The sequence below is a fragment of the Octodon degus genome, unplaced genomic scaffold, assembly GCF_000260255.1.
Source record: "Octodon degus isolate 3935 unplaced genomic scaffold, OctDeg1.0 scaffold00171, whole genome shotgun sequence".
NCBI lineage: Eukaryota > Metazoa > Chordata > Mammalia > Rodentia > Octodontidae > Octodon > Octodon degus.
Window position 1 is genome coordinate 2878101 of NW_004524747.1, and position 14669 is coordinate 2892769.

At 36.1% G+C, this 14669-nt stretch overlaps 1 protein-coding gene across 1 annotated transcript; it reads left to right on the top strand.

Moving 5' to 3' along the window:
• Positions 1-12954: 12954 nt before the first annotated feature.
• On the top strand, positions 12955-13596 carry LOC101561752 (peptidyl-prolyl cis-trans isomerase NIMA-interacting 4-like). Its single transcript, XM_004643332.1, has 2 exons — positions 12955-13247; positions 13494-13596. The coding sequence occupies exons 1-2, from the start codon at positions 12955-12957 to the stop codon at positions 13594-13596; spliced, it is 396 nt and encodes a 131-aa protein (XP_004643389.1).
• The last annotated feature ends 1073 nt before the right edge of the window (positions 13597-14669 follow it).

Here is a 14669-nt window from a genome sequence, read left to right on the forward strand (position 1 = left end):
CTCTTTTATAACAGTATTTTAATTTTCAATGAAAAGATCTCTTACTGCCTTTATTAGACTGATACCTAAGTATATCATTTTTCGGATGCTATTGAGAAGGTTGTGGTTTCCCTAATTTCCTTCTCAGTGAATTTATTGTTTTTGTACAGGAATGCTGTTGATTTTTGAGTGTTGACTTTGTATTCAGCTAAGCTACTGAATTTGCTTACTAAATTTAGAAGACTTTTGGTGAACTTCAATTGCTCAGTATATCAAAAGAAGACATAGGGCTGGGGAGATGGCTCAGTAGAATAAGCACTTCCTTGGCAAGCATGAGGGCCTGAGTGCAATCCTCAGTTCCAAAAAAAAAAAGAAGGCATAGAATGCTGTGCAAGCCCTGCCCTTGGGGCACGCTGATACAGCGATTGAGACTGGGCGTGGTAAAAAAAAATAAATAAAAAAAGAGACTGGGCATGGTAGCATGTGCCTGTATTCCCAGCTCTTGGGAGGCTGAACACAGGCAGATCACTGTGAGTCCAATCTACGATCTATGTAGTGAGACCCTGTAGATCTGTACTAAAGACAAAAAAAAAACATAGAAAAGAAAAAAACAAGAGGGGCATGGGAAAGTTATGGATACCTTAAATGAACAATGTAAGAAAGATTAGAATGCATGGAACAGATTCAGAGAGATATTCAGGAAATTAAAAATTCCATTGGAAGCTAACAAAGCTGCTTGAATGAAACTTAAAATAGACCTTCAGACCTTGAAGATAGGATTGTAGCAATCAATCATTAAAGGAAATCTCTCTTAAAAATAACAAGGAAGCAGGAAATAACAATTCCACAGCTGCAAGATGGCTTCCCTGAGAGTCAGATGGGATAAGTTATGCAAGATGGATTCTCTGAGAGTCAGATGGGATAAATTATGCAATGGCTGGTGTCTCCCATCACTATCAAAGACACAGAACAGGTTATAAAACAAAATCCTCTGCTAATGATCTAGACAAAGGTTAAATTTCCAAGGGTGACCAGCTGTCACAATTCATGAATGGTATTCACATCAAAATCAAGATGCATGTAATACCCAAGGATCTGCAGTACCCTTGTAACACACGACAGACTGAAAACATCATTCTTTCATTTAACAAAATCTTTATTTGGTTGTTTAGATCTTGAACTGACAGACTAAAGACTAATTCCAATCTCAATAAACACAGAGCTCTCCAGAAGTGTACCTTTCTGCTTTTTCCAGAACATTCAAACAGAATCAAGAGGACCACTGCATCTAGTTTGTTAAAGTTGAGAAAGGGCCTTTCTGAAGGACTAGTGGAGAAAATGAAATAATGTCTAATTCTCTAGGAAAGGAAGCGTTTTTGAAATTATCACAAACCTTAGAGCTAGGCTGTGAAGATTTAAATCTTGGTTGTACATCATTTCAGCTGTATGATTTTAGTTGTTCTATGTACTATTAGCCAATCTTATAATTATCTTTGTTTAAAATTATTGGTAGGTGGGTCCTATATAACATTAGGAAGTAAATAAATTTTTCCTTAATTACAAAAAAAAAAGACGATTTGCAGAAGTAGTAGCAGAAAATTTCCCAAGTATGGGGAAAGAATCTAACATAGAGATAAATGAGGCATATATGACTTTAGTCATAATCAAAATAAATGTACACCCAAACCTATAATAATCAATATCCTGGAAATTCAGCAAAAGAATAGAATATTAAATTTGTTAGAGAAAACAAACAAGCTATAAAGGAAAGTCCATCAGAATCATACCAGATTTCTCAACACAAACCATCAAGTCAAGAAGGGCTTGGAGTGATGTATTTCAGGTCATAAAAGAAGACACCCTCCAACCCATACTGATGTACCTTGCAAAACTATCTTTCAAAATTAATGGAGACATAAAACTTTTCCAAAAAAAAAGAACTGAAGACAGACTGAATAAATTCATGAACACCAAAGTAACCATACAAAAAGTACTAAAAAATATTGCACAAATAGATAAAAATGACTATAAGTCCAAGAAGAACAGATTAAAAACCCACCAAGCAGGGCCAGCAATTAAACGGGGGTGGGGGGAGTAGGAAACCAATAGCAGGAAAATAACATGACAAACATAAGCCAATATATTTCAGTTATAATCATTAATATAAATGGCCTCTATTCACCAATCAAGAGAAACAGACTAGCAGAGTGGATCATGAAACAAAATCCAACAATATGCTATATACAAAAACACATTTAACTCAAAATGAAATGCACAGACTGAAAGTAAAAGGATAGAAAACAATACTCTATGCAACAGGAACCAAAAAAAAAAAATCAGGGGTAGCTATTCTATTTGCAGACATGTAAACTTCAAACCGATAATGATCAAATGTGATAAAGAAGGTCACTACATAGTTGTGAGGGGAAAACTTCCAGAGGAAGAGATGACAATCATAAATATGTATCTACCAAATATGGGAGCACCCAATCATATAAGAGAAATATTAATAGACATAAGAAAATAAACAAGCAATAATACAATTGTAATGGTGGACCTTATCACCCCACTAATATAAAGGGATTGATTAACTAGACAACAAATCAGCAAATAAATAACAGAACTGAACCACACTTGTGAACAAATGGGCTTAGTAGACAGTTTACAGAGTGTTTCAGCCAACAATATCAGAATAAAAATTCATCCAAAAAAATAAAAAGGCCAGGAGGATAGCTCAGTAGAACAAGTGCCTGCTTGGTAAGCACAGAGTCCTGAGTTCAATCCCCGGTACCGAAAAAAGTAAATAAACAAACATTCTTCCTAGCTACACATGGCATGTTCTCTAGACTAGACCATCTACTAGTACATAGAACATGCATAAGTAAATACAAAGGAACTGAAATTATCCCATGTATATTATCTGACCACAGTGCAATAAAATTTGAAATTATTAATGGAAGAAACTGTAAAAGCTCCATAAACATATGGAAATTAAATAACACCCTCCTTAATAATAAATCATGCAGATGAAATTAAAGAAGAAATATTACTACTACTAACTGTACTACTTTGGCCAGGGTGTCATATCAGTTATACTCATTTTTTCTTCCCTCTTTAACAACTCTGTGTTTGTCTGAGGTTATTACTATCACTATAGTCCAGTACCAGAGGACTGGGTGCTGGCCAAACAGATGACAACTCCTATTCCTCAATGCTTTTGGAAGGTAAGTTCTTGCAACAGACAAAAGACCAAGAACCACCTATATTTAGAAGATATCCTGAGGAATATTCATATAATGGGGACGCTTTAGTACTACAAAAGCTATCTAACATAGCTTTCTTAATCTACAAGCATCAATGCAGAAATCAAAATAAAGTAAAAAGCATAGACCAGAAAGTGACAAGACACAGAAGCTAAATGTAACCTGAGACCTCCAGCCAACCAAGGACCAGTCCAGAGAAAAATGAGAGAGTGGAAATGAGAAGGCAACCATTGGAACTTTTTGAAATGATAGCAACAGGGCTGAAATAAAAAACAAATGGCTCAAACTGCAACCCCAAAACATTTATCTCATAGTATCAAGACTGTAATTAAACCTGCATACTGAAGTTTTAAATAACATAACTCATAATGGGTAATGTAACAACCATGTTAAGTTGCTATTTATGTTTTGAAAATCTGTGACGTATGTAATGTATGTTACCCTGTTTCTGTCTTTGTTTCTATTTGATTTTGCTTTTGTTTTTAATCTTCAAAATAAAATTAAATAGAATTTTAAAAAAATAAAATAAAAAATAAAAAAATGGAACAGGTTACAAAAAGAACAATCTCTAAGATACAAAAAGAAATGATGATCAAAATAAAAGACATTACAGCAGGTACAGATTTAAAAAAAGATGATGAGCTTAGGAAAACAATGGAAACTATAAATGCCAAGCATAGGACAGAAATAAAATCCATGAAATAGATCCATAAAGATATTCAGAAGATTAAAAAATTCCAATGAAATTATATGCAACGGATTGAATGATGGTGACAGACTATCCAATCTAGAAAACAGGAAATCTGGCTATTGACCATAAAAAGAAAGATATCATAAAACTAGCAAGAGACCACAAAAACTCAGTCCAATAGCTACAAGACAAAGCAAAGAATACTGTAAGATTGATTGGAGTCAGGGACAAAGCTGGAGACAGCACAAAAAACATACAAAACCTCTCCAGAGAAATAATGGCAGAAAACTTCCCAAACATGGAAAAATAATTTTACATACAAACAAATGAAACACATAGAACTCCAAATAGCCATGACAAAAATAATCTATACCAGTATATATAATAATCACTTTGCAGAAGCCCAGGACAAGAACAGGATATTAAAAGCTGCTAGAAAAAAGAAACAAATCACCTTTAAAGGAAAGCCCATAAGAATCACAGCACACTTCTCAGGATGAATCCTCAAATTGAAGAGATCTTGTAGTTAGCTATTTCAAGCCCTAAAAGAAAACAACCTTAAACCCAGATTGATGTAACCTTCAAAACTATCTTTCAAAATAAATAGGGAAATGCAATACTTTCATGACAAGGAACAACTGAAGAAATACATAACCACCATATGAGCTCTTCAGAATGCTCTGAAGCATATATTAGAAAGAGAAAACAATGACCACAGCCCCAAGAACAGCAATATATAGAAGCCACCAGGTAAAGCAACAAATTAAACAAAGGGGAAAGACAGGCAGACAACAGGAAAATAACATGCAAAATATAAGCCAATACATATCAGTTGTAACCAACAACAAAATAGCCTTAACTCACCAATCAAAAGAAAATGACTTGCAGAATTGATCAAGAAACCACATTCAACAACATACTACATTCAAGAAACACATTTAACTCAAAAAGAAATTTAGAGAGTGAAAGTCAAAGGACGGAAAACAATGCTCCTTGCTATAGGAACCAAGTGAAAAGTAGGTAGCTACACTATTTGTAGACAATGTGAACTTTAAGCCAAGACTGATCAAAAGAAACATCACTTGTCAAGGTAAAACTCTAAGAAAAAGAGATAATAATCCTAAATACATATGCATCAAATACAAATATACCCCATTAACAAAACAAATACTGACAAGAAAAATCAAATAAGCACTAGCCTAATTGTAATAGGTTTCCTTAATACTCCACACTCACAATTACATCAACTAGACAAAAAAATCAGCAAAGAAATATCATAATTGAACAAAACTAATAAAAAAATAGGCTTAGTAGAAGTATAGAGGGGGCCTGGCCCTAGCTCAGGGGGCCTGGCCCTAGCTCAGGCCTTTAAGTGGCTGCTTCCACAAAGCTGTCAGCCTCAGGTTGCTGGAGTTCGAACCTCACACCTCTCCCGCTGGCCAAAAGTGCCCTGAAGGCATTCGAGCAACAAAAAAAAAAAAAAAAAAGAAGTATATAGAATGTACCAGCCCAACATATTTGTTTTTTTAAATAATTTTATTGAGAATGAAGTAGCAATGAGATAGTTTCAAAACAGGTTAGTAGTACAGTTACAATAATTAATAAATTGCATATTGTTGTCTTTGTAGTAGTTATTCCTAGTACAAGATACAGACATGATATCTTGTCTAAATACTATTAGTTCAAAACCTTCTTCTCATTGAACTAAGAGAAAGTAGCTGTATATTTATGCTATTTTGTATATACAGATTTTCCACTACAAAATGGTCCATTTACATCCCTTTTTTGTTTACTTTTGTCAGCGATGTGTATTCCATTGCCATTCATATATTGCAAGTACATGAATTCAGCAGAGTAATCCAATATAGTCCAGTAGTCTATAGTAGTAGTGAGTTGTCCGCAAGACTGGCAGTGTCAGAAGTTGTTGACTTGAGCCTTTTACAGCTCAGCATATTAACATGGCTTTTTTATACCTCAATTTTATATTTTTCTGCTGGATGATTAAGACCAAGACCTATATAACTGAAAATGTAACTTTTGTATCTGACAAGGTCAGTCAAATTCCCTCAGAACTTACTCTGAAACCCTGTACAGCAGTTTATAGATCTTTTGTCAGTGTCTGCCATGTGGATGAGTCATGGCCATTGCTTGCCCAATTTGCTCTCTGAAAAAGCCTGAGAGGGCTGGGGAGATGCTTCAGTGGAATAAGTGCTTCCCTGGCAAGCGCAAGGGCCTGAGTTCAATCCCCCGTTCCACCAAAAAAAAAGAAAAAAGAAAAAAAAAACCTGAGAGAATGTTTTCTCTCCATGTGACTCTCCTTAGGCATGCTCTACATTGTAAATCACTTTCCTCTGTGGCCTTATAATCTCCTTGATCAGAAAATCTGGGACACCACTGAATTACAGGATGTTACAGTACAGGTTCTACTATGACCTGAGTCCTCACTGACCTTGAAAGCCAGCCCACAATATTTGAATACACATTCTTCTCAGCTGTATATGAGACATTCTCTAAAACAGACTACATACTAGCTCATAAAACATACTTAAGTAAATGCAGAGGAATAGAAATGACCTTATGTATGTTATCTGACCATAGTGCAATGAAGTTGGAAATCAACAGCAAAAGAAATCACAAAAACCACATAAACATATAGAAATTAAACAACACCCTCCTGAATAACCAGTGGGTCCCAAAGGAAATCAAGTAATATCTACCAGCAAACTATAATGCTTATATAACATGCCAGAACCTATGGGACTTAATAAAAGCATCAATAAGAAAACTTTGTTGTGGTGAATTCTCACATCAGGAAAACAGAATGAGCTCAAACAAACAACCTAATGTTTAACTTAAAATATCTAGAAAAACAAGAACAAATGAAACCTAAAGCTTGTGCAAAGGAGGAAATTATAAAGATTAGAGCAGGAACGACCAAATTGTTATATACAGTTAGCACTCAAAAATCAATAACATTCCTGCACACAAACAACAAATTTTCTGAGAGAGAATTAAGGAAAACCATACCATTCACATTAGCATCCAAAAGTAATGAAATAGTTAAGACTCAATCAAACAAAAGAAGTAAAAGATCTATATACTGAAAATTACAGTACTCTGAGAAAAGAGAGCAAAGAAGATAACAGAAAATGGAAAGATAATACTTGCTCATGGTTACAAAGAACCAACATTGTGAAAATGGATATACCCCCAAATTGTAACACATTTAAGGCAATCTCAATCAAAATACCACTAGGATACCTCATAGAACTAGGTAAAAAAAAATTCCAAAATTGATTTAGGACAGATCTAGAACAGAAAAGATATTTCTCAGCAACAAGGTAAGGCAGGGGACATCACAATCACTGAGTTGAAATAATGCTACAAACTACCGTGAAAAAATCAGCATGGTACCGGCAAAAAAACAGATCTAAAGGTCAATAGAACAGATTAGCACATGCAGAGACAACTTCAAACATGCTCAGCCACATTGTCTTTGACAAAGGGGCCAAGCATGTTCACTAGAAGATAGCCTCTTTAATAAATGGTGCTAGAAAAAGAGGTTATCCACATGACAACTAAAACTAGATCCAGTCTACTGCCATGCACTAAGGTCAAAATAGAACAAAGATCTAAATATTAAATATCAACACTACATTCACTGAAGGAGGAAGTAGGTATAAATCTTGAAGACAGGTGTACGCAGAGAATTCATGAACAAAACCCAGATCATGCACAATATTATGGTCCATTTAAAGGAAGAAATTGAAGTATGAAAACTATCCTTGAGGAAGCATAGGCATTAAAACTACTAAACAAAGATGAAAAACAACTGCTTTAAGTCTGCTCAGTGAGCTAAAGGCCAACTCAAGTAACTAAAGCAAATCAGGACAGTAATGTAAACGAAACAGAATATCAACAAAGAGGAATTTATACAAATGAACAACATAGAAATTCTAGACATAAAAATACAATAGCAGGTGAAAAATTCACTAGAGGACTTTAACAGTAGATCCAAACAGCAGAAAGAAAGATCAATGAACTTGAATATGTCTTTTGAAATTATCTCTGAAGTGAAAAATTTAAGAGGACAGAAACTAAGAGATATATAGGACACTATCGATAGCAGGGAAGTCTTGGAAGGTGCAGAAAAAAGAAAGGGGTATAAATATTATTTGAATAGTGGCTGAAAACTTCCCAAATTCAAGGAAAGACTAGTTTTACAAATCCAAGAGTATCAATGATCTCCATGATCTTCAATGTTAAACCCAAAGAGATACATACTAAGACAAATTATAATATATGAAAAATCAAAAGCAAAGTGAGAATCTTAAAATCAGCAAGAACAAGTAATTAGTTACATAAAAGACAGTCCAAGTATGATTATTAGTGATTTCTCAGCAGAGACCTTCAAGGCCAGAAAATGTGGGATGCTATATTTAAAGGAATGTTAAAAGTCAACAGAACATTTAGCACGCGGCAAAATTAACTTTCAAAGATAACAAAGAAATTAAGATATCACCAGATAACAATGTTGAATTCTGTAGAGCAGTTACAGCCAAACAATTAAGCAAGCAAAAACAATTAGGCAAATAAAAGGAATTCAAACTGCAGAGGAAAAACTAACATTATCTCCATATGTACATATGTTCTTTATTATGTTAAACATCTGTTATGGATTAGATCTAAATAGCTCAGTGGATTAAAGCCCCTGCAAACAGGCACAGGGGCGGGGGGGTTTGATTTCCAGGCCTGCTGTGCTGGCCCCACCCCCCGGGGCATGCTGAGAAGGTGATTGAGACTGGGTGGGGTGACACCTGCCTGTAATCCTGGCTCTTTTTTTTTTTTTTCTCAGAACCGGGGATTGAATTTAGACCCTCGTGCTTGCCAAGGAAGCACTTATTCTACTGAGCCACCTGCCTGGCCCCAATCCTGGCTCTTGGGAGGCTGTAAACAGGTGGATCACTGTGAGTCCAATCTAGTAGTGAGATCCAGAACACCCTGTAGACCCTTACCTAAAATACAAAAATAAATAAATAAATAAAATGAAATATCCTCCAAGAAGCTCCTGTGTTTGGAAGGTGACTGGATAATGAAAGTACTATACACCTTAGTGAACAAGTTCATAGCTAAATATGCTGTTGAAGAGGGCCTGATCAGAGAAGGAAGGTTGCTCAGGCCATCAACTGGAAAGTTAGGTTTGTGTCAAAGCTCTCTGAATCTCTCTTTCTGCATGTGTCTGTCTGTCTGTCTGTCTGTCTCTCTTTCCCACCCTGCCTCTTCCACTCCTTCTGTCTGCTTCCCTCTCTCCATCTTCCTGTTACCCTCTTTATTTCTCTCCCTCTCTTCCACACTCCTTTGCTCCCTCCCCGCTAGCAATCAAGTACCCAAGTTCTTCACACTGAGTCCTCTTAGTTACTTAATTTCTGAGTGTTTTGATTAGTACATGTTTTCAGTACATAACGACAGCATTCGTTACAGGGAGTTGGTACACGTACATAAGAGATATTAATTATTATGATTTCTCATTCCTCTCCCCTGCCTAACCCTTTTTTCCATGTTAATCTGCTTCTCATTTGTACAAGACCTATCCCTTGTTTCCAACTTTACATCTTTTATTTTGCTCTGAAAATTATTGATACTTTGAGTTTCTCGTATAGGAGAAACCATGTGATACTTAGGCTTGTGTTTTGGATTTATTTCACATAATATTATGGTCTCAGGAATATACAGATTTGCCTATGAATGACTCAAACTTATCCTCTTTGTGGCAGAGTTATTGTACTGAATTGTGTATAAGTACCTTTTATCTGTTCATCTGTTCTTCACTAGAAGAAGTCTCTTTAATAAACTGTGCTGGAAAAGTAAGCTTTCCACGTGGCAAAGATTAAAACCAAACCTCTACCTCTCATTATGCACTAAACTAAAATTGGAATTGATCAAAGAGCTAAATATTAAAACAAAAAACATTAAATCTGTTGGAAAATAGAACAGGAAGAAGTCTTGAAGACAATGGTGTAAGTAACAACTTTATGAAAAAACACCAATTGGACAGGAAATATTCCAAAGAATCAGTAATTTGGGTCTTATTACAAACCTTTGCATAGCAAAACAAACCACCAACAGAGTGAAGAGACAAACTACAGAGTGTGAAAAAAAAATTTTGCAGTTGTTCCTCAGACAAATGACTAACATCTAGAATACTAACACTCTCCCAAAAATCAGAACCCTGCAATTAAAGGCCAATCCAAAGTGAGCATCTGAAAGGAATAAACACTTCTCAGATGAATAGGTAGAAATGGCAAATGAAAATGTTTGACATCACTGGTCATTCCAGAGATGCAAATTAAAACAACGCTGACACTGTTCTATCATGTTTCTGTTGCAGGGAGCCAAGTTAGATGAAAGTATTATAGGCAGTCAGACTGGGCCAGGCTCTCAAAGAAGATAGCACAGAAGACAAGATACCTTACAGCTGTGGGAGGGACAGATGCTGCTGCTGTGAGCCAGACCTAAAGACCAAAGATCAAACAAATGCTTATCTCCCTAAAGATTAGCATCTGGGATTGATCTTCGCCTTGAGAAAGCTAGGAAGAATCATTATCTGATGATTACCAGATAAAGTTCTCTTCTATATTCATGCCCACTTGCTATATGACTCCCTTCCCCATTTGGTCCTGGACAGTAAAAAAAAAAAATTAAAACAGCACAGAAATTCACTAAACAAAATAATAGGAATTCAACAATGATTGTTATATTGTATGATGTTGTGCTTAAATTAGTTGTTTAGATTACCACTCAAAATTGGTTAAAAACGTTATAAGAAATTAAAAAGGACTTAACCAGACAGCAGAAAAGTGTAACCACGAGGTATAAAAGTAAAGCTATATTAATATGCTGAGCTGCAAAAGGCTCATGTCAGTAACTTCAGACAACTGCCAGTTGTGCTGATAACCCACTACTAATATGGACTATTGGTGTATATTGGGTTATTTTGCTGAATTCAAGTACCTATAATCTTTGGTCTGTCATCAAGCCCTTTAAAGACTTCTGCAACAAATATCTCAGCAGACTAAAGCATCTGCTTAGGCAGAGAGCAGTGGCTGGGGTTTGATCCATGCCTGTCCCACCTCTGGGCGCACTAAGACTGAGATTGAGACTGGGCGTGGCGGTGCGTGCCTGTAATCCCAGCATTTGGGAGGCTGTAAACAGGAGGATTACCACTAGTCCAATCTACACAGTGAGACCCTGTACATCCCTACACACCCTGTCCTAAATGCAAAAAAAGACTTCTTCAAATACAGCTTCTCTTACAGCAACAGAATACCCATCTCTGACAAGACAAAACAAAACAAAAAAAAGGGATATAAATAAAAGACCTTTTAAAAAAAGAAATTTAAATATCAAAAGTGTACCAGGGGGCTGGTGAGATGGCTCAGTGGTCTAAAGCACCTACTTAGAACAAGCTTAGCAAAGCACAGGGACTGTGGTTCAATCCCCCAGCACCACATGCTAGCCAGCCCCGCCCCCTGGTGGACTGAGCTGACCACACACACAAATAAATAAATAAAAATAAATTTAAAAAAAAGTGTACCTGGAACAGGAAAGAGGAAAAGAAAAAAAGAAGGGGAAAATATATATTTATGTATATATGCAGATAATTCGGATAATTTTACTGCTAATTTCTGCTGGTCTTTTAAAAGGAGCAGTTAATGCTTAATTTTTTTCTTATTATTCTTATTTTATTTCTTTTTAATTTCTTAACAACTTTTTGGGTACTATTTTGTAATCTTTCCTTTCCTTTCCTTTCTTTCTTTCTCAACTCAGGCCCTTGTGCTTGCCAGGGAAGCGCTTCCTCTACTAAGCCATCTCCCTGGCCCCTGTATTCTTTAAAAAATAAAATACATTAAAACAAAAGAAACACAGATTGGCAGAAAAGTGAAGAAACACAACTTAATACTATACAACATACAAGAAATAGATCTAATTCAAAAAGAAATTCATAGATTAAATTCAAATCATGGAAAACAATATTCCATGAAATAAGAGGTTAAAAACAAGCAGGAATGGCTTTCTTATTTTCTAAATTGATGTTAAGCTAAAACTAACCAGAAGAGGAAAAGAAAATCACTACATGTTGGTTAAGGAAATAAATTAACAGGAAGAGATAAAAATTGTAAATAAATATACACCAAACACTGGTACACCCAATTTCACAAAATAAACATAACTGGACAATAATGTATCAAATAAATATTAATACAATTATAGTAGGAGGCATCAATTCCTCACTATCACAAATATTCAGATCAGGGGGCCTGCCCAATATCTCAGTTGTTTAAGTGCCTGCTTAAACAAAGCCCTCAAGCTCAAGCTTCTGTGGTTTGAACCCAGATAGTCATGGCAAACCAGAAAGGCCCTAAAGGCATCTTCAGGCCTCCAAAACAAAACAACCACACAAAAAAAAACCTTCTACCATTTTAGGGGCCAGGAAGATGGCTCAGTGGAGTAAGCGCTTCCCTGGCAAGCGCAAGGGCCTGAGTTCAATCCCTGGTTCCGCAAAAAACAAAACAAAAACCCCCACAAATATTCAGATCATCTAGACAAAAATATCAACAAGAATACATCTGAATTAAACCACTAAGGAAATTAGTACGGAAATTCCTCAAAAAACTAAAAACAGAAATTACATTTGATCAGCTGTCTCATTTCTAGCTATTTTCCCAATCAGAAACTATATTGATAGTGATATATGTACACTCATATTTATAGCAGCAAAACTCAAATAGCAAAATCTTAGAAGTGGCTAGTCTGCCTATCAACACAAATGGAAAAAGAAAATGTGTTACTTATTAGTGATGGGGCAGTATTCTGCTATAGAAAAGGATAAATTTGAGTCTTTTTGTAAGAAAATGAATGCACCTTAAGACTTTAATGTTATATGAAATAAATCAGACACGCAAACTTAAAAAAATAAAATAAAAAGAAGGGGCTTCTCTATGCCAATGTAGTAGCAAGGAGATGCCACCCAAAGGAAAAAGTGGTTCTGTAAAAGGGGGGAAATGGGGAGCAGCCTCTGGGACTGATAGTGCAAACAAGAAGACTCAGGGCCCCAATGGTGGTGGCAGTGCAGTAAAGGTCCGACACATTCTATGTGAAAACCACAGCAAAATTATGGAAGCCATGGAAAAGTTAAAGTCCAGAATGAGATTCATTGAAGTGGTGGAACAATATAGTGAAGATAAAGCCAGGAAAGGGGGTGACTTGGGTTGGATGACCAGTAGGTCCATGGTAGGACCACTTCAAGAAGCAGCATTCGGGCTGGCCAGATAGCTTAGCAGACTAAAGCTCCTGCTTTTAGGCAGAGCACAGTGACCGGGGTTCCATCCCCAGAGTACTGTGCCGGCCCCATCCCTGGGGCACCCTGAGACTGTGATTGAGACTGGGCATGGTGCTACGCACTTATAATTCCAGTGCTTAGGAAGCTAAAAACAGGAGGATCAGAGTCCAATCTACGTAGTAAGACTCTGTAGACTGTCTAAATACATTAAAAAAACAGTATTTGCCTTGCCTGAGAGTGGAATGGATAAGCCTGTGTTTACAGACCCATCAATTAAGAGAAAGTTTGGATATCATATTATTATGGTTAAAGGGAGAAAATAAAATTGTATGAAAGATTAAATTATATACATTTTATTTACTTTAAAGATATTGAATAGTCCTTGTATTTTTGCAAACTATCAGTGTGGATTTGTAAGTGTAAAATAGGGTGGATGAAGACAGCACTATGTATTACAGCAAATACTGCGAAATCCATATTACTTTGTTAAGTGAAATTCTGTATCACGTTAAAATTTTGTTTTAATTCTAACTCGTATTCTCTGTAATAAATAAAAATAAAAAGTTTAAAAAAATTAAAAATGAAAAGAAAAACAATTAAGTATTAACTATTCTTTTGAATAGACGAGCAAAAATCAACAGTACAATTACTGGGATGAAGAAAAGGACAAAAGAAAGAAAGAAAGGGCAAAGATATATTTATGTGTACATACAAGTAGCTTGGATAATAGTAGATAGTTTTTTTTTTTTTTTTTTTTTTTTTTTTTTTTTTTTTTTTTGTGACAGTTTTGCTATGCAGTTCAGGTTGGCCTTCAGCTCACTTCATAGCCTAGGCTGGTCTTGAACTCAAAATGATCCTCCTAGCCTCAGCCTGTTGAGTGCTGGGATTACAGGCATGTGCTACCATGCCTGGCTTTATGTAGCTTTTGACCCAGTTTACAGTACATCTCATTTGACATATGCTATGCCTACTTCATATTCCTTAAAGGAGACACTGTATCAGGCAAGCAAGCCATATATACCATCCTCCTGCAGATCACACAGAGAACCCATGCCTATACTGCAGATCACACAGAGAACCCATGCCTACACTGCAGATCACACAGAGAACCCATGCCTACACTGCAGATCTAGAAACTCAGCTGGATCAGTTCACCCAGGGGGTAGTAGGCTACCTCACTAACCTCAAAGAGATGGAGGTCACAGACCAGAATGTCATCTATTCATTCATAAAGGAATGGCCAATGCTAACACACACACACACACACACACACACACACACACCCCTCTGGTGTGCAAGGTGTCAAAAGTCAAAAAGTCCTGGAGGAACATTTCCTCTCCTAACAATTGAGAACATCTACTAAGAACAATAAGGAGACTGAAGTCTACAGAGATTA